Genomic DNA, 20347 nt, shown 5'->3' with positions numbered 1-20347 from the left:
TTAGATCAAATATATACAATAAATCTATGCTAACTGTAAAAACACGCCACGTAATACACTGAATGTGTGTAAAATGTGACACATTGTGTAAGAAAGTTATAATTATGTGCTATTTATAGGAACGTCAGCTCCCGGTGACTACTTCTTTTATCCTGTGTTTAAAAAATAGGGAAATGAGGTCTTTGTGTATGAGTTGGCACAGAACAAAAGCAGACTTTAAACTCAGTTCTCTCGTGACGTCACAGGATGAATGACCAATGTAAGGCTAGAATTCATTGTTTCTATTAAAATTTCACATGTTGCTGTTATGGGCACACGTGTCATGTCCATGACCTCCCAGTTAGCAGCAGTCTGTCTTTGATGAACAAGCTGTAAACCCAGGAATTAACCCGCCGTTTAGATTACTGTGTCAAAGAAGAGTGAACAGCAGACTCTCGCACGTAAAGTGTCTCCATATGTGCTCAGTGACTCGTGCCATGGTGAGAACGAACAGCGCGAGCAGGAACCGGGACGAGCTGGACTGTACTGTACTGTTATATGTATGTGGGTATGTGGGTGACCCACATGACCCGCGCCGTCGCAGGAACGCGTGAAGATCAAAATGGCCGTCGCGTGTCACAGTTTCAAACCGTGGAACCGTGTCTGCTCGAGGTCTGGCATCTTCTATTTGTGACTTATATCAAAAAAAATATTGACCTTAAAAAGAAGTATATAAAATGTCAGTTAATGTGTTCTAGAAATTCCATTACTCCCTGAAGCAGCTCTGTAAATGTCCCAGATATGGCTTCTTTCTCTCTCTCCCTCTCTCCCTCTCTCTCTCTCTCTCTCATTCTCTCACTCTCTCATAAAACATTTACAGCACAGATGCTCCTGCCTTCTGCTGAGGAAACTCTGCCAGACTCTGGTGGTAACTCCACTCACACCGACTGTCATCACTGTATCAGGTCAGACCATAGAACATATTCTATATTACATTGACATTGAAGCTAATCTGGAGGTAAGAATATACTGCAAAGCCACCAGGGGGCGACGCCACTGTCTGCAAATGGAACTCACTTTGAGCGGAAGTGTAGGAGAAAAAGAGCGTTTTACTTCTCACTTGATTCAAAACACCGGTAAATGTTCTCCTGAGGAGTTAACTGTCTTGTTCTGTTAGTTTAAAGTACGATAAACGTTTACGATTAAAGTAAGATGAAGTACGGCACATAGTGGGATTGACAGCTGGTGTCATTCCGCTCGCAGATGATTTCAAAACATGAGGTCAGATCATCAGATTTTTTTTTTATATTGTTGACGTCCACTTGGCTCAGAGTCGCCTGTTGTGCTGCTGCTGTGTCAAACATCTGCTCACAAGATTCCAGCGCAGTAACACTTAAGTGGTCCCTCGTCACATATTGTTAGGATTTATTTCTAAGTATTTTTTAAATGCTTAGATTGTGTGTTTTCCAATATTTCTACAACCTAATGAACAGGTTCTGTTTATCCGTGTTTTCTTCAGTGCAGGGTTTTATGACATTTTCCACTTTCATTGGAAGCATGTTCATTTATTTATTTAAAATACTGTTTTTGGTCCTACAGCAATAGCTCAGTGAATTCCGATATTTCAGAGCTAAAATAAACTGTCTTTTCTACTTGGCCTAATTAGTATATATATATATATATGTATTTTTTTAACATATCTGATGTTGTGCATGTTACTAATGTTAACAAGATGTGCAGTGATTTTGGAAATATGACCCCCAGGCTGGGGCCACACTGTGGTGTAGTGTTTAGCACTCTCGCCTTGCAGCGAGAAGACCCGGGTTCGAGCCCCGGTTGGAACAAGGGCCTTTCTGCATGGAGTTTGCATGTGTTCTCTCTGGGTTCTCCGGCTTCTTCCCACAGTCCAAAAACATGCAATGTGGGGATTAGGTAAATTGGACACTCTAAATTGACCATAGGAGTGAGTGTGAGAGTGAATGGTTGTTTGTCTCCATCTGTGTGTGGCCCTGCGATGGACTGGCGAACTGTCCAGGGTGTACCCCGCCTATCGCCCCCAGCACCCCCCGCGACCATCTGGTAGAGGATAAAGCGGTTAGATGATGACTGATGACTGACCCCCGGGCTGTCGTCTCAAGAACTGTATCATTCACTTTTGGTCATTAACGTCGCAAATTATTAATACTGTTGAGTCACAATACAAGTTTGAGCCAGACGATTGATAATAATATTGGTTCCCTTATCAAAATAGGTTTAAAATCATGATTTGGTTCATTAATAACTGCAGAAGTAATTAGACTCTCATCAGTCTCAAAAGCACTGTGTGTACGACGGCAAATATCAACTTCAATTAAGATGACGGACACACGTCAAGGAAAAACTCAGCCCATAGCAGCACAACTGTGTCTAAATATAAAACATCACGGTGCCTCTTTTTCTTTTTTTCATTTGAACGCACACACAGAGCTTCTCATAGATCAGATTAGAATGTGACCTTGATTCTGTAACATCTGAAAACACATCAGCATGACCCGCTGTTATCCTAACTTAATTTATTTTGCTGTTCATCTCCTGATACATAATATTTTTTTATGCATTCAGACTTATTTTGCTTTATTATTACATTACTTTCAGAAGTCCCTACCCTGGACTTTTAATACCTCACCATAACAGTTTAATCAAAGATTTAGTTCCACTCTTATTTCCCCGGACAGAATACAAGACAACATATTGAATATATGGTCGATTTCAAAACACATACGGCTACTCTTTTTTTTTTATTGAGAACTAAAGCAATATGGACCTGGAACATACAGTATATACAAAAATTTAAAAAACGTAAATGCTTTAAACACAAACCAATTTACAAAATAAATCATGTCAAGAGCAAATGTGTGCGTTATCTTAAACAGATAAACTATACACTTCCAAAAACCTGGTAAAAAATTCTGCAAAATTGTTTGGTGGCCCCAGAAAATATATCTCATCATTTCCTCCGCGGCTGGAGTGGCTTCCTCCTCCTTGAGTCAAAGTTCACCAACAGGAGTACGAAAAGAGCGGGTGCTGGCTCCAGTCTGCTGCGTTGCCATGGTGCTGCTGCTGCTGCTGCTGCTGCTGCTGATGATGATGATGATGGTGGCGGTGGTGGTGGTGGTAGGTGTGCTGCTGGGTGCCGTGTTCCGCTGTGGCGGGCAGATGAGGCGGGGGGTGGGCGAGAGAGAGCGCCGCGTCGCCGTCGGTGGACGGGAATGGGAATCTGGCGTACTCCGCAGATCTGGAGAAAAGACGAGTTTGTGTTAATTGGGCCAAAAAAAGCCGATCACATGGCAGCAACTCAGTGTATTAAGACGTGGTCAAGAAGGATAAGGATACAAGTGGATGTAATCTATAGTCTGTTGGATGAGTCCAACTTGGACCTTCTCCGGTTTCCTCCCACAGTCCAAAAAAACATGCAGATTTGGGGATTAGGCAAATTAGACACTCTAAATTGACCGTAGGTGTGAATGGTTGTTTGTCTCTAAGTGGCCCTGTGATGGACTGGTGACCTATCCAAGGTGTGACCCTGCCTTTTCACCCCTATGTCAGCTGAGATTGGCCCAGCGACCCCCGCTACCCTCATGTGGAGGATGTGAATTGGTAGAAGATGAGTGAATGAGTGGGAGAGCAATAATTGAAGATGTCAAGCACACAGATCATCTCCATAACGCAAAACCTGGGATACAGTAGGAGAAGACCACACCTGGTCTACACTTCACAAAAAAAGTATTTTTCCCTAGATGGATTCCATCTCATCTCAAGTACATGCATCTGAAATGTTCAGACCTGTAGGGCTGGTACGTCACGGACGCAGGCACCATCTGTTCCTCGCAGCTGTACTCGTACTCGTGCAGCTCCAGGGGCTCGACGGCGTGTAAACTCTCAGCTGGGTCCTGCTGCTCTGGATCCCAGGCTGGAGGGTGACTCCCCTTTGGTGAGTGCTGAGCAGACGCCTGGTGCTTCTTCTTTGCCTGCTGCGTCTGAGAGGTGGAGGGCATCCTCTGCAGGTCTGAGAGGGAAATACAGCGGTTAATAGGATCTCACATGCAAATCAAAGGCAATGAAGGCTTTGTGTAGATTGGTGTGCGCGTTCATTCGAGCTGTGCGCGTTGAAAAACATACCTGGTGCTGTGTGACAATGAGGCTTTATGTCCAGCAAGGCTCTCTTTGCAGGAGGACTTCCTTTTGAACGACACCTGGGGAAAACAAAACAGTTTTTGACTTCTGTAATCTGTAAAAAAAATAATCAAATCCAGCAGATTTTTTAAAGTAAAATGTACCATCTAACACACTGTGATGCAACAAATAAGTGCACCATCTTACCTCTTACTGTGAGAATGGGTGCCTCCTTCCCTGAAACCCTTAGCGAAAGGGTTGTGGTCAATCTTCAATTTGGTGACCTTACAAACGAAAGGAAACAAAGGGTCTGATAAAGTGTTTCTTCAGAAATTGCAGATAATCTATCAAGTGAAACATCACAGGTTTGTACCTTTGGGTTCTGGTATGCCGTCACCGCAGTGAACGTCGTCTCTGGAAAGCAGAACGTCTGAAAGGGGCCCCAGCGGATCGTGTACGGACTGTCCGCTTGTATCACGTGAAACCTCGGGTAGTAGCGGTGCATAGAGTGTAGGATGATCTGATAAAAAACATAACGAGCACAGAGTGAGTGAAATGCAATCAAACCAACAAAAGATGGGTGAGGGTTAAGGCGTGAGACTCACGTGGCCGTGCTGGTCCAGGGTGTTGTTGGTGAGCTTCACCTTGAGGAAAGACAACGACTGCTTCATCCAGTGACTTCCTGTGGCGGGCGAGTCTGGGTGCATGTACGTCCGACACGGGGGCAGGGGCTCTGCCTTCCCTGCGACCTCCCACTGCTCATTTTTCCACTACAGAGAAACGGGGGGGTGGAGGGGGGAGAGGGGGAGGGGGAGATGCAAGGTTATCAAGTGTGAGACCTCAGGATGTGTCTGATAGATCAGACCTTTTACCACAAAGCTTTCTTTTTTTTTTTCCTCCTTATGGAAAACTGCAGTGTAAGAAAAGTGTATTTATTTTATCTATAAATTGCAAGAATGTTCTTTTCACACTGTGTTGTGTTTTCACGTGTGTGCCTGAGACCAAATGGTCCATAATGAGTTGTATGCATGAATGGCCGACTGTTCCTCACTCACTGATTGTGAATGAGGAGGGATGCTAATTGATTGGGCCTCCAGCCGAGAGTGCACAAACAGGAAGCTATGAAAGGCTTTGATATGCAGTGGCGTGACCCGCGGTGGGCAGGACCTTCACCATGCCCGTCTGCAGACTGCTGCTGTTTTTTTAAAAACATATGCTACTATCTCTTCTGATTTCAACGGTATTTACCTTGTATTTGAAGCTCTCCAGAGGGACCATGTCCATCAGGACGACATAGTTGGCAAAAGGCTGGAGACCGGAGAGGCTGACGCTGCAGTGCGGGAACATTCTCCTGGAGCAAGCACACAAACTCACGTCAGTCATTCTTTTAACGGTTTCTTTTTGCAAATCATATCCCATTGTTTGTGACTGTGTTGCAGTCTCTGCAACAGCACACGTTCAGAAGGTTACCTTCCGTGCTTTGTTATAATCATCTCTGTTCCAGAGCCGTGAAAGGACTTCCAGAGAGCAGAGTTCTCCAGAGTCATCCTGATGCAGCCCTGCTGGTATGAGTCAGCTGCTGGCGGAGAGCGTGGCATGCTCGGATTCAATTTGGAGTCTGTGGAGACAATGGAAATACACTTCATTTCTGCAGCTGTATTTTCGGAATGATGACTTCGTCTTGAAGTCGTTTTTATCTATTCATTCCTCTTCAAAACAGTGTTGATTTTAAAAGCATGCGTAATGAGCAATATCCAGAAAAGGCTAAATATTTGAATATTTTTCAACCGAATGCATCCTGCAAAAGTGATTATAGTCGATCATCACAGTAAATGTGAGAAAAATGAACTTACCAGAGAAGTGTTGCATGTTGCTTTGTCCCTCTGTCATCACTGCGAGCAGCACCTAGGAGATCCTTGGAGGTCTTAGATGTTCTAACTATGAGATCAAACACACTGAAGGTCTCTATCCTTGAAATGTGCGAGCCTTGAACTTGATTGGTTGGTTGGATTACAGAAAGGGTGGAGTCTGAACAACAAAGGGGGCGGGTGTGTGGTCAGAGGTGGGGGGCAGGTGAGAGAGAATTACCTGATGTTTTGCACCGAGGAACCATGGGTAGACGTGAAGTTCTCAATGGAGTTTTTTAAAAATGTAACTAGTTATTTTATTGAGTCATAATGAATCAAAGATTCAAGATTGAAGCATAACAACATGAATCTCTTGTCTTTTAGGAGAGCGCTGCAGACAAGTTTGCCGTTGAGGAAATGAAAGAGAAGACGACGTCCATCAAATGCCAGAGATCAAACCCTTTAGAGGCACAAAGTGTTGCTGTAGATGGTGCCTTACTGGGGCCTGCAGTGCATAAAAGACTTCCCATCTCCTGTTGCAGTCCAAGTTGAAGGACAGTGAGCAGAATATCAAAGTGCCTGTGGGGGGAGGATGGAGCTGCAGACAAACAGGTCCCTTCCTGGCTGCTGTGGTTTGTGTATTGAGAACAAGCTGGTGACTGCAGTTTGGTCTGGCCTTGACAATGGTGAGCAGTGCTTCTAATCCTACGAGGCCATTTGGCCCTGCCTCCACCCCTTCATGCTACCTTAAGTGGCCTGGGAGGAGGTTGAAAAGCTCTCTGATGGAGCCAGTAGTTAGCAGCCTGTTTGCATGAAAGACTGATGGGAGGATGGGAAGATCAACAGAGTGAGCTTTTTTTTCTAGAGGACAACGTTTGATGTTTACAGCCCAGGCAGTTTTATCCTGTGCGAAGTTTCTACCTAAAAAAAGCTCATTTAAAAAATACAATATACTATAGACTAAGAACACAGTTACTTGAGCAGCAGGGATGATTCAACTCACCTGGAGTGACTTTCTGTACCTGTAATTCATGTGTATATCCAATCCAATCCAACTTTATTGATAAAGCACTTTAAAACCAACAGCTGAAACAATCCGATTTACATTAGAGATGAATAAAATATAGAAAAATACTACCTAAAAGACCTGAAAAACAAACTCGAGAGAATATAAACACAAATACACAAGTTGTACAATAAGAACAATAAAAACAGGTCAAATTAACGTCTCATACTGCGTCGGAATCCAAAGAATAAAAAAGGGTTTTCAGATACGTTTTCAAAATGGACAATGAAGCTCTGTCCCCTCTGAGCTTCTGTTTGGATTGTAGTATATGTAGGAGCAGCTGATCAGCTGACCTATATACATACATGTCTCTTCATGTTTTATGTGACTATTCAAATTCTCTTAGCAGGGGCTGGGTTTTCATGAGTTTTCATGATCAACAAACTTTTTTTAGTACAATTTTACTTAAAATGTTTTAACTTTAGAAGATTTCATTCATTCATTCAAGTGCTAGCCTCTTAGAACACAACGCAGACACACAGGAAATAGAAAATATTGTATTTTGTTTTCAGATTTTGGTGAGCCAGTAAGCAATGCTGTATCGCTTACCTCACCAAAATCTGAAAAGGAATGACAACTCATTTGCAATATGACATGATTTAGAGAAAGTTCAATACCACAGGCACCTGAGTTTGATACTCAGCCCTTCACTTCCTACAAATTTGGTTTTCTAATGTTGTTTTAAAGCACAAACCTCACTTGTGAGCACCCCTAACCACAAAAGCATCTGTATTTTTAAAAGAACATTGTGCAAGTTACTCAGTTTCCTTTCAAACTTCATCTCAAACATCTTAGAAATCTATGTGAGACATACAATAAGAACATTTGCACCACTTTTTGGTCCCTTTATGGCGCATTTCCACCGGCTCTACTCGCCTCGCCTCGCCACGGCATGGTTTAAGTAGCGTTTCCACTAGCCTAGCCTAACATTTTTGGTACCTGCTCAGGCGAAGTTCCAAGCGTGCTTAAAAGCAGGCACTATGCGAAGAGACGTCCCACATACAAATCAAGCCAAACAGCACCGAACTGTAGATCACTTAAAACTACTAGCTAACTACTAGCTAATCCTAATAAATGAGCTTCTTTAAGACCAAATTTAGCAGGCATACATGGGAATAGGTGATTAATGAACGGGCCTGTGCAAAGAAACATTTGACTTCTGACAATTCAGTACTGCAGTAGATAATAAAGGGTGTTATAGGCTTGCTGTGACAGGATATCGAATGCACGTTTGTTTACATTATGAAAGTTGTGTCTGAAGATGCACTCTCATACTGTATCAGAGAAGATATCCTCTCTGGGTTTTTACAGCGTTCTTGAACGAGTGTCTCTGCAAGGCATTTCCGCCTGAGCTGCGGGCATGTTGAAACTTTTCTCCTCTGCTTAAATCAACTGCATGGAATTCAGTTTCCACCTGCGGCAGTGTCACCTCTGCAGCTCTTGCTACGGAGTCGAGCTCGAGAAGAAAAGATATGTCTCACGGCTGCTTCTGCAGATGGTGTTTTATCAGGGGGTGGGCGGTGCTGAAGTGGGAGTGTGAAAATGTGCGGTCAACATTTTTAAATTAAATGTTTATAGTAATAAATTGAATCTAAACTGCAGATCAATGATACAACTGCAAATGCTACTGCTACTAGTACCAGCAACAGCATTTCTCCTGCATTTAATTTGTTTTGAGTCAGTTCTGCTGAGGTAAAAATATCTTATCACACAGGAAACACTGTGGTTTTAACAGTTCAAATGAGTTTGTTTCCTTAGCTGCAGCTGGAAGATGCAGAGATGTACCTCTGTGATCTGACTGAGCGGTTGTGTATCCACAATCATGGACTCATGACACACAACGACTGATCAAATAAGCAACACATAATGTTATTTTACCACTGTCAGGCAAGGTAAGACAAAGAGAAGGGGAATAGAAAAGGGAAAAGCTATGTAGAAAAATCTCCGAGGCTTGCACAAGGGAAAGAAGAAGGAACCTTCTTGAGACTGGAAGAGGCAGCAAAAGATTAGAAGGTAGGCAGAGAGTGAAAGGACATTTATTCATCTGAGAAGAAGGGAAATAATAAAACGAGGACATGCAGAGTTTGGAGCTGTACGAGGAGATTAGTTTGTCTCAGAAGTTTTCAGCGGTGAACCTGCAGGGAAGGGGGACAGACTTTAGTCAGAGCCTGTGAACAAACCCCTGAGGAGATCAGAGCTGACACTCCTGCACATGTTTCTTCTGCCCGCTGCTGCTTTCACTTTACTCATCCTAAAGAACTGCTGGAAGGCTTTTAACCTTTAAAAGGGTAAAGCGATGACAAAAAACATACTGTATAGAGCTGCTCTGTAGCAGATTAATAAACCACTGACCAATAATCACTTTAATAATAAATCAAGAAAGTCAAGGCAGCCATTTACATGTTCCAGTATTTGGTGACTGGACGTATTACTGATTAATAATCTAATTAATAATGTAAATAGTAGTTTTTAAGTGAAGTACTTCGCAGCAGGAATATAGCGCAACTCCGTCCGTCCGTACCGGAAGTTTAATCTCCGAATCAGACAACTGTCGCGGTAACACCCCGGAAGTAGCGAATTTCTGTTGTTCACGCCAGCTTGATTTAAGACTACGTATGTAAACTTCCGGTAAGGAGGTGGCGAAGGTGTGGAGGTTTTGTTGCCAGGTACTGTTGTCGTTTATAAATCTAGACAAACATCTTTTTTTTTGACTTGAAGATGTTATTTATATATATTTTTTTACTCCAGTTAATTCTAATATACCCTTTACCCTTAGCAAAACTAATCCCAATTTTCTATTTAACTTGTATGTACGTTAACTTATTACTTTTTTTTTTGCATTTTTAATACTTTAATCTTTCTACCTCCTTTCACTCTTGTCTCAATCTTAAACTTTCACCTCCCCCCTTTTTAAACAATTTATTATTATGTGACGTTTCCTAACATTTATATTAATTTCTCACAATTCTGTGTTTTCAGTGAGAATGCAAGATCAGTGACTTGTATTCATTCCATCACCAGCAGAGGGCAGCAGAACTCAACCTGATAGGTGTGAATAGAAGCCGTTCTTTAGAAATTTAGATTTAACTCATTGAATAATGTAAACAGATCACTTGTGTTACTTTTGTTAAACATTTAGCTGATTGGTTGATTGATTGATTTATTGATTGAAATGTAAATTCACATTGACTATAATTGTACTTCATAATTGTACACATACAAGGAGATGTAAGAAACTGGATTTCAGTTGTTTGTGAATACTTCCACTCACCAGCCACTTTATTAGGTACACCTGTTTAACTGCTTGTTAATGCACATTTTTAATCAAACAGAGCTCAGAGGAGAATGACCACACTGGTTTGAAATAGAAAGAGAAAGGCATCTGTAACTCAGACCTTGATACAACACACAACAAATCAAACCTTTAAGCCTCCTGCTACTTTATGAAGTGCCCTGTGTTTGGATTGTAAGAGAAACGTGCAGCTACTGAAGGAAACCCACACAGACACATAGATGAAGTACAGAGCAGTGATTTAAAACTTGGCTGCAGTGGGCAATTAAAACTGTTTTCATTTTAATAAGTCGAGTAATTTAGTGGCTGTAAATTCTGATAAAAGCATAGAAATCAATGCTCAGCCACAGCTTCTCCTTACAAAGTCATCCTACCACATCCACCTCACAGCACATAATGAATTTTGCAGGAAGGTTCTCCAGCGGAGAATATTTACATTTTCTAAATTTGCAGTTCACTTGAGACTGACTGAGGAAATAATGTGAATGCTGCACTTTTGGGTGTCAATTTCAGAGTGCAGAATTCATATGCATGTGGAATAAATCTCAATCCAACAAACATAATTTTCCATCATTTGCATTTTCCTTTTTTCCCCTACAGTCTGGCAGTTTCATATGATTAGACATTTTTAAGGGTTTTGTTGGAAACAGCTACCTATGGCTCAACTGCTTGTATCCTATTAGGCAGTGAGAAATCTGTGTTGTTTATTCTGCGCCTGTGCCAGGTTCTGGGGGTCTTTGCCCCAGGCCCTTGTCTGAGGTGTGCATGAAGACAGGACACATGAAGAAATGGACAGTCACAACAGCTGTTCTTTTCTCCTATGACCTCCTCTTCCCAGTTTTCCAAAACCAAACATACTGAAATGGGCATGTCCTCGTGGAACTGAAGCATCATTACACAGAGCTGTCTGAGGCAAACTCGTCTACCTACCTCCCTCCCTACCTACCTACCTACCTACCTAACTACCTACCTACCTACCAGAGGCCTGGACACCTGAAGTTCTGCACAGTATCTTGGCTGTTCTTAGGACTGCGTTTTTCTGGATCTCAGATGTCGTTCCTGGAATCTGTTGGAGTCCCTTGCACAGTTTGGGGCGGCTTACAGCTCCTAGTGTTTCTATCACCACTGGGACCAAGCTTCTCGTGTTCCTTCTTCTTGATGTTGCTGTCACTCGGGATTGCCACATCTATCACCACTGCCCTCTCCTGCTGCTTATCGACAACCACTATGTCTGCTTGATTAGCCACCAACAGTTTGTCTGTCTGGATCTGGAAGTCCCATAGAATCTTAGCCCTGACGTTCTCAACCACCTTTGCAGGCCTCCTCCATCTTCATCCTGTGACCATCAGATGTTTCTGTACACTAATCCACATATATATGTGTATATAGCCCTACACTGTCTTCCAACATCATCAAACTGCCTCTTAATTGGAGCATTCTCCTTGTCCTAGTATACAAGAACGAGCTGGGAATCCACACTGAGTCCATAATGACCACAGTGCTCTGTATGTGCGCCTCTTCCAGTCCTGCCCAGGATAATACTAGAAGAAGAAGAAGAAGAAGAAGACATTGGTACACAGAAGAACTTATATGTTATAATATTTATATACTGACGACATATCAGCTCCTAGCTTACTCGAGACAGACACACTGCATTCAACAAATTTATACCCCACTATGCTGAGACATGCTGAGACAAGGACAAGTGATTCAATTAAATGCTGGACTTTGAAGTGGTTCCCAAACTAAGGGTTGGAACCTCCATGGGGGACTTAAGACAAGAGTGAAGATCCTGAGAGGATTTCTGAAAATCAAATAAAATGTAAAATAATCAGAAATATAATATTGCTTGGAAAGAAAGCTTTTGCATTTAAAACATAGGTTTCAAACTCTTGGACCATGGGCCAAATGCGGCCCTCCGATTGATTTCATGTGGCCCACCATTTAATATCAAGTCATAATGGAGTTATTTTGTATGTTTCTTTAAAAATCATTAAGACAATTATATTGTAAACTATTTAGCCTTCCATATCAACAAAAATGCTTTTATTTTGAAATTGTGTGGAATATTGTCAAACAAATTGACATTGCTATATCATGATGGAAGAATCAAGATATAAATTTAAGCTCACATTGCTCACCCTGACCGAACAGATGCTTTCCCCCCATAAAAATACTTTTTTGTTTTCACTTGCCCGGCCTCCTACTGTACAGACTAGATGCTCACTGGTGAGTTTGAGACTCCTGGTTTAAAGTAAAAAAAACAAAAAAGAAAACATGTCATCAGCTGTTGATGATCTATTCCTACACAACCCCTGAGGTGATAATGACAGATTGATTGACAGCATCAGTTGCAGCAGATCGATTTACAGCGACACAGTAAACAGTACGATGTGTTTAAATACCTCTGGAAGGCCCTGAGTCTCTGACCTCGTTATTTTTAAAGGTTAGAGGCTGACAAGTTTGGGAACTAGCGTCTTATGATAATGTACGTATGTGACTTGGTGAGTTAGAAATAAAACTGAAATTTAAGAGATGATTGGCAAACAAAATAAGGTCCATCTGTAACAAACAGAATTGTCTGATGATACTTTGAACTGTTTCTGCATCTGGAAACTGTTTCCTATCTCATCAGTGGATTAAAGACAAGCCGCTAAATTGCTTTCTTATCTTTGCCTCTGTCTCTCTTGAGGTGACATTTAATTTTTTTCAGCTGTTTGTCATTGTGGTGTTTTTGTTGTGTGGCTGTCGCCTCTTCTTTTCTCTTTTGGCCTAACTGTCTTCTTCTAACTTGGTGTATCTGTCTTCTATAAGCACTCTGCCTCTGTGTCCACATGTTTACCGCACTGTATACTCGTTCTCTCATCCTGTAAATTCCCAACTTTGCAAGCAGTTCCCCGCAGTCTTTAATGTATTGGCCCATCTGGAGGCTCACGCTGTGACAGCGCCATGTGTCGACACCAGAGGAAGCTCCATGGTTGATGATTATGAGCTTTTATCTGTGTTTCCTCTATTTCTAAACATCCACTGTCACAAATTTAAGGTCATCTAATCGACCTGGTTAAAAACATCTCACCACAGCAACAATAGTCACCTATCCGTGCTGCATTCGCCCATGAGTTCAGGTGCTCTCTTCAGGAACCACACTCTACATAATTCATTAATTACTGCTGTCAAGTGTGTCAAGTGGAGGGGAAACTGCTGCTGTTGGCAGAAACAGCAAGTAAGTGACTTTACAAAAAGTAACTTTTAAACTTGATTTTACCCTTTAAAAAAATGAGGTTGCTGGGGATATTATATGAATGTGTAAAAGCCATGCGTGTGTCTGAAGGCTTGACAGGTTTGGCATATCTTTGATTTTAGAATCAGTTTTATTAGAGTTAGTGAATTATTTCCATTAATGTCAGTGGACAAGACTAATTTTATATTTACATACATTACAGTTCAGGTTAAAGATACAATATGTAACATTTCTACATTCAAATTGTTTTTAAAGATTGTTGATTACAGTTTAAATATTAGCTAAAATGTGTCTTTTTGTCTTTTAACGACATCATACACTTAACCCTCTCTGCTTTGTACGGAAAAGTTAAAGATGCAATATGTAACATTTCTGCATTAAAATATCTAAAAATGACAAAACTAATGTTTAATACGGCAACAATATTATAACGTTCCCAACACTATTTAAATCTATCAAAATCTGTGTTTCTATTGAACTGTTTAATTGTGATCGTCTTTTAATGTTGTCATATGCTTAACCGTCTCTGGAAAAGGATTAGTGCCACAAGTGATTTTTTGTTTTGTTTTTGTAAACAAAATATATAAAAAATAAAAAGTTAGAAATAAATCAGAATTGGTTAATCTCAGAATTTGGAGAAAAAACAAATCCAAATTCTGACTTGAATCTCAATCTCGGAATTCTTTTTTTGTCTTTAATGGCACGTGAATTTTGCCAGAATTCTGAGAAAAAAGTCAGAATTATAACTTTAATCTCAGAATTCTGAACTGTAGCCTTGAAACGTGAGCGTGAGGAAATAAATATTTAGTTAGCCAATGTGTACAATGTATTTGTATTTGTCACTGATGGATAACAGCTGTTTGCTGCATGTTCTGCTATTGAAGCTCTTCTTGCAAACCACAAATGCATGGGATAACAAATGAGACAACGTGACAAAAATTCACATAATCCAAGCTAATTTCCAATGTCAGATTTAAGATTTGGATAAGTAGCTCGCAAATGTCTTCAGAACTGAAGACACACACTCACTTGTGTGTGGTAGAGTGTGATTGACACGATGTGTTTTGTATTCCCAGTGAACACCAGCAGCCACTACAAGTCAAAACTGTTTTTATGAACATCACAGAGACACAGAACATCTCCCAGTTGGTGTCTGCAAGCTGTCACATCACATTCATTTGTCTTCAAACACAGCCTTCTCTTCAATGACAATAAATAATTGCACACTGGAGCCCACACAGACACACAGTAATCTAAGGCTGCTTTCAGACCTGTGCCGAAGCACAGACATCCTCCTGAAATTGTCCAGAGGAGCTGGATGTGAGAATACAAATGTCTACCAAACACATTTTCCTGCCAGTTGTGAACTTAGAACTCATGGATGGTCCAGAAAATCATACATTTGAGAAGGAATACAATGGACTGAAGCAAATAAAATGGAACCTCAAAAGTAATTAACTTGATTAATTGTGTAAATTATTGGTCTTTTACTGGTTTAACATGATTTTTGAGTTCTTCTTTTTCATTCACATTGATCAGATTTTGGCTCCGTTTCCTGGTTCCATCACAAATGTCTCTCATGGGCGGAGTTTCGGCATCACATCCCGGATGTTGTTACCTGCGAGCAGCTGTGTGTTCTGTCTTGACACAGCCGTAACTGGTGAGTTTAAGTTTTTTGAGTCAATTTCTTTGTAAAAGCAAACTTTTATGGAATTTTTAAATAGAAAAAACACCAACTATAAATGACAATATTATTGTTGGTGTAATAATAGAGAAGACAAAATTGGAATAATTGGAATCACAATGTTTGTGTCGATAGTTCACAGAATTTCAATATAAAAGTATTTCTTTCAACATAATAAATAAACATGTTCATTTAAAATTGACCTTAAAGAACTTAAATAATGTGTCTCAGTATGAATTCATGTGACCACACTCGGCTGAAAAAGTTGTCTCGGTTCTTTTATTGTTTTTTTTTACAAAAATATTTTACATTAGAAAACACAGCTTAAAATATACACAGTTCACCTGGTTATGCGACAACGGCAGAACCCTTCAACTCAAATATATCAGTCTATAGGTAAATATATCTTTACAGCAAGAATAAAATCCAGGTCTTCATAGAGGAAATTTTTGAGTGTGTGTGTATGTGTGAATGAATTGTTCAACAGTCACAAAAAAAGGCTCTATAAACCCTATAACCTGATCAAAGCCATTTAAAATCAGCATGGATATCATTTTAATCTGAACTTGACACAAAAATACAACGGAAATAAGAGAGTGTGGATGCCTCTGAGCCAGAGGTGAAAATAATAAAAACCATGAAAAATCCACCTACTTATCCTCGAATATGTCTCACTCTCACAGTGAGAAGTCCTTACACTGTCTGCAGGAACCAGGGCCAAGAAAGTCGAGATATTCGCAGTCACAATTTTTTAATTTTGAACTGCATATGTGTGTGTGGATTGTGGGGCGGATTAAAAGGTCATTTTTATCAATTTACAGCAAAAACAAATTAATCTAAAATCTCTGTCATGCAAATCCTACAGTAATGAAAAATACTATTAGTATAATGGTTGTCAAATGATTTGGATTTTCTTATTTTTTTAGATTAGATTGCAGTACCTGTTTTAAACTGTAGTTGCACGTCTTACATATAGCCCCTTTAAGTATCAAGAAATGTGTTTTTCCACAGTGGAAAAAAGCACCAACATATTTCCATTCACTTCAATTGTTGATTGACATAATCTGGTTTTAATCTTAAACTCTGTGCTAGTTTTGGTGAAATAATCCTGCCTCATGAGTCGGCAACAGTGTGTCTGTGCACTCAGGATGCCTTTCACGTGAGGATAAATAATCAATACCCTTTTTCCTTGCAGGGATGAAGCAGTTTGACCACAGAATAATAATAATAATACTAATAATTAAAAAAAAAACTCTAAAGCCTTGTGAGAAGGTTGATGCCTCGCCCATCAAATGACATGTAAAATAAATAAGATACCAAATGTTAAAAATCCAAACAAAAATATTCCAGTTGTTGGTTTGGCTGTGTGTCCACTGGCTCCTCTGCCAGACAGCGCAGGAACTCCATGTCCATGCTTTGGTATCATAGCAGTTCAGAGCGAAGGGCCAGCGAGAGCGTCCAGAGCGGTGGCAGCAGCCACGCGGGAGACGGCGACGGGCGGGCGCCTAAAGGTGACGCAGAGTCAGAGGTGCAGGAGCACACCTCGTAGCCGTTCTCCGCGTGGTCCGGGTGATGGTGCACGTTGACTCTCGTGTCCGTGTTTTTGGGCTCCATGTCGGGAGAGTCTGACTGCATCTCGGTGCACAGGAGCCAGTCCTTAGCGATGAGGCGGGGGTATCCTGCCTCCACCTCCATGCCACTGCCTGGCACTCGCCAGTACTCCCTCCCCTTGAAGAAATAGGACGAGCCTTCACGAGGAGAGAGAAGAGAGAAAGTTGGTATGAGTGCATGTGTGTTTTTTTGTTACCTCTTTAGAACCTTTTCTGACAAAAACACAAGGCCATAGTCTGACTAAGACGACTTGAGTATACGTGTGGAGGAGAAAATCGATTTATTGGCCATGTACGTCTGACTCCGCCTTCATAGGTGGCGCTGTATCTCTGTATAAGCTTGTACATATTGAATACTTTTTCCTGTTGACCTTTACGTCACAAAAACAAACAAACAAAATGTTTTGTACCCACTGTCCATGTTAATAAAATTAGATCGAGCATGGATCTTGTGTTTGCTGTGTTGTTCGAAGAAAGACAGTACTGCAGTTTATACGTTGTCTCCTTCTACTTCCAGGTCAAAGACTGGGGAGGACATTTTGTTGTGACTCCAGTCCGACTAAGAGTATACATGCAGGAGTAATCTGACTATGAATCGCATTATCTGGGTATGTTAGTCCAATTTTAGTCGGACTAACTTGTGATATCCAAATTATTGTCTTCTGAACTGACTCTGTCAGGACCAGTAATCCTAACTGAGATCCAAACCTGGTTCTTATGAGGCCGAACCTCATTTTTGAGGAGCTTGTTAAAATTTAAATTGTGGTAAGTTCACTGTTCTAAGAAGAATAGCTGTGTGCATGTTCACACAAGGAAACTGCATCATCTCAGTGCTCATCTGAAATATAAACCAAGCAGAGAACACATAAAACATCAATGGGCTTAATTTCGTGAACCAGTGATCCAGAGTGGAAAGTGTTTATGTTTTGCTCTTTCACACTGCTGTTACTTTTACCCCAACTGTTTGAGACACAGAGAGAATCATTTCCTTGTGATTACAGAGGATACATGTCAGTGGGTGTGTACACGTGAATCCATCACGGAAGGGTTTTTATTCAAATTTCATTTCATCCTTCAACATCCTGTTACATTTCACCCCAGTGAGTTGCAGGCAGAGTCCATATCATTTCACAGAATCTCAAGGATGTTTTACCAGACAAAATAATAATAAAAACACATTTGAAATTCAGACAAAAATTTATTTTTCTTCCCAAAGAAATATGAATGTAACTTCAACTTCATTATTATCTTGAAGGAAATGTGATGTGCAGCACGCAGCGAGACAACAAGGATACTCCAACATCACTGACCCAGAAACTGCAGCGAATGTTACGGATAGTAGATATTGTCTACTGCTCTAACCCCACAGGAGACAATCCCAGCTGACAGAGGGCGAAAGGTGGAAATACTCCATCACAGGAACAGAGATCATCCATTCTCACACTCACACCTACGACTGTGGCAGAAAACCCACAAACACACGGGAAGAACATGAAAACTCTTTGCAGTCGTGAACCCGGGAAACTTTCAAATTTGCTGTGACATTTTCGAAAATGAAGTGCAAAAATCATGAGCTGAGAATAAATTGGTGCGTAGACAGTGTTCATTCTGACTCTGCAGGGGGGCGGGGAAAAAGAACCACTCAGCAGTGTTTTCTGTTCAAGTTGTCTTCTTACTTCCATCAGGAAAATACCGTTTCACAGACTCAGATTTGACCTTTGTTTAATATGCACAGGTAAAAATAGAGCTCTACGTCTGCTGACACTAGAGACTGTAGTCTAGGGAAGAATGAAGCCTACAAGCTGGAAAAACTGAAGAATCCTGAACTAGTTCTTGTGTGTCCGTCCCTCAGTTGATTAGAGTCACCAAAAGAGGACTGTAGGTTCAGTTTTATACCGGTTTACCCTGAGCCGGTGAAACAAAGTGAGACAAGACTTTGATGTGGCTCCAGTTCCCAGTGTTCTTCCTATGTGTGCATGGAGGTTTCCAAGTTAGCCCTTACAGGCTCTGTGGTGAATACACACATCAAAGAGCTTGGAGTGTACAAGCTGAGAAGACACAACAAAGACCACGAAACACCTGACAGGCTAACAGCTTCCTTGTATTCACTTGCTGCAGAAGAAGGGGGGTGGATTAAGGACATCCTGGCTCCCACTGAGCTTCATCTCCAATTTCAGGACAGTTTATTTTTTTCAAAACATATTTTTAAAATCTAGCCATCACCCAGAGCCTACACACACACACACACACACACACACACGCAGAGATACAGACAGAAAAGAGAGGCCTGTGCAATTTTCATCAAACGCACAGCATCTTATTAAGATGCATATGTGATGTGATGACTGTGAGGCTGCGATGGAAGCAGGCGTTGTGACCTTGACGCTCTGTGATTACACTGGGTTGGCTGCAGGGCTTTGACTGTGACACGATGAAGATACAGCAGAGATAAAAGAAATATATGTATGTATATGTATGTATGTAGAGAAAAGAAACAAATGCAAATGTGACTGTAGTCTGCATACGATAGCTACGTCAATAAAAACACACACCCAGATGCAACTTGTGGCCTCAGTGGGTGGCGAGGAAACATTTTGAAGTGCAAAGCATTTACTGGACGTGTAAAAAATTGGATGCGGATGAGGAATATAATTATATTTTATTATTAAAAGGACGAGATAGCTGTTGCATTAAAAGCCACACTCACCATCAGACCACCTCATGACATCATCTATTTGCGAAGGCAGCCCCTTCCAAAGCGTGCTGTCCTTAGGGTAGCCCAGGTCCATGCGCCTCAGGTGGTCGTCATAGCGCCAGTAGTGGTTGTCTTTGAAGAAGTATGTTTTGTCGTTGTGCAGCCAAACGAAGGCTGCATCTATGCCCTCTGAGGGGAGGCCGAAGTCACTGATTGGCCGCGGGTAGCCCTCTTCAACGATGTTGTCTTTAAATACCCAGTACTTGAGACCTGAAGAGGGCGGACACAAAAAATTGGTCCTTCAATCTAGAGGTAAACATGGTCAACCACTTGAGATGTTTATGAGTAAATGCATGTCTAATAGTGACATAAAGAGGACAATAACTGGTAGGGTACCTTTAAAAAAGACAATTTTATGGTCTCCGGGTCTCTCGTACACAGCGTCCACACTGTCCAGATTTGTTGGGAGGCCCCTCCAGAACCGATGGATCTGTGCAGGACGCAGTGACACCAGGTGCTTCTCTCGAGTGAGTCGCCAGAAATACTTTCCTGAGAGGAAAAACAGGTTTAACTTTATTTTTTTTTCAATGAATTCACTGACAGGAAACTCACAACAAAGTATGACTATTTGGTCAATTATTGGACGACATACTAACCTGTAAGTTTTTGACTGATTTTGGACGACATACTATACTATGACTTTTTTTGACTGATTTGGACAACATACTATACTATGACTTTTTTGGGTTATTTTAGACGACATACTATACTATGACTTTTT

At 41.1% G+C, this 20347-nt stretch overlaps 2 protein-coding genes across 2 annotated transcripts in view; both read right to left on the bottom strand.

Moving 5' to 3' along the window:
- Nucleotides 1–2709: 2709 nt before the first annotated feature.
- Nucleotides 2710–6050, bottom strand: LOC122758543 (T-box-containing protein TBX6L-like). The gene is made up of 9 exons (XM_044012780.1): nt 5985–6050; nt 5602–5749; nt 5380–5482; nt 4737–4901; nt 4505–4651; nt 4339–4415; nt 4138–4211; nt 3802–4024; nt 2710–3253 (listed from the first exon to the last, which is right to left on the bottom strand). Exons 1-9 carry the CDS (start codon nt 6019–6021, stop codon nt 3013–3015), a joined length of 1215 nt encoding a protein of 404 aa, XP_043868715.1. The 5' UTR covers nt 6022–6050; the 3' UTR covers nt 2710–3012.
- Nucleotides 6051–15536: 9486 nt separating this feature from the next.
- LOC122758644 (matrix metalloproteinase-17-like) overlaps nt 15537–20347 on the bottom strand; it is an 8765-nt gene continuing 3954 nt past the window's right edge. Inside the window, exons 2-4 of the mRNA XM_044012912.1 lie at nt 19963–20115; nt 19579–19836; nt 15537–17009 (exon numbers count right to left, since the gene is read on the bottom strand). Coding sequence (XP_043868847.1) covers nt 16684–17009; nt 19579–19836; nt 19963–20115 — 737 coding nt within the window. The 3' untranslated portion in view covers nt 15537–16683. The remainder of the gene's footprint in view (nt 17010–19578; nt 19837–19962; nt 20116–20347) is intronic.

The sequence above is a fragment of the Solea senegalensis genome, linkage group LG21 (assembly GCF_019176455.1).
Source record: "Solea senegalensis isolate Sse05_10M linkage group LG21, IFAPA_SoseM_1, whole genome shotgun sequence".
NCBI classification, from domain to species: domain Eukaryota; kingdom Metazoa; phylum Chordata; class Actinopteri; order Pleuronectiformes; family Soleidae; genus Solea; species Solea senegalensis.
This window is presented reverse-complemented; position numbering and strand designations above follow the sequence as displayed.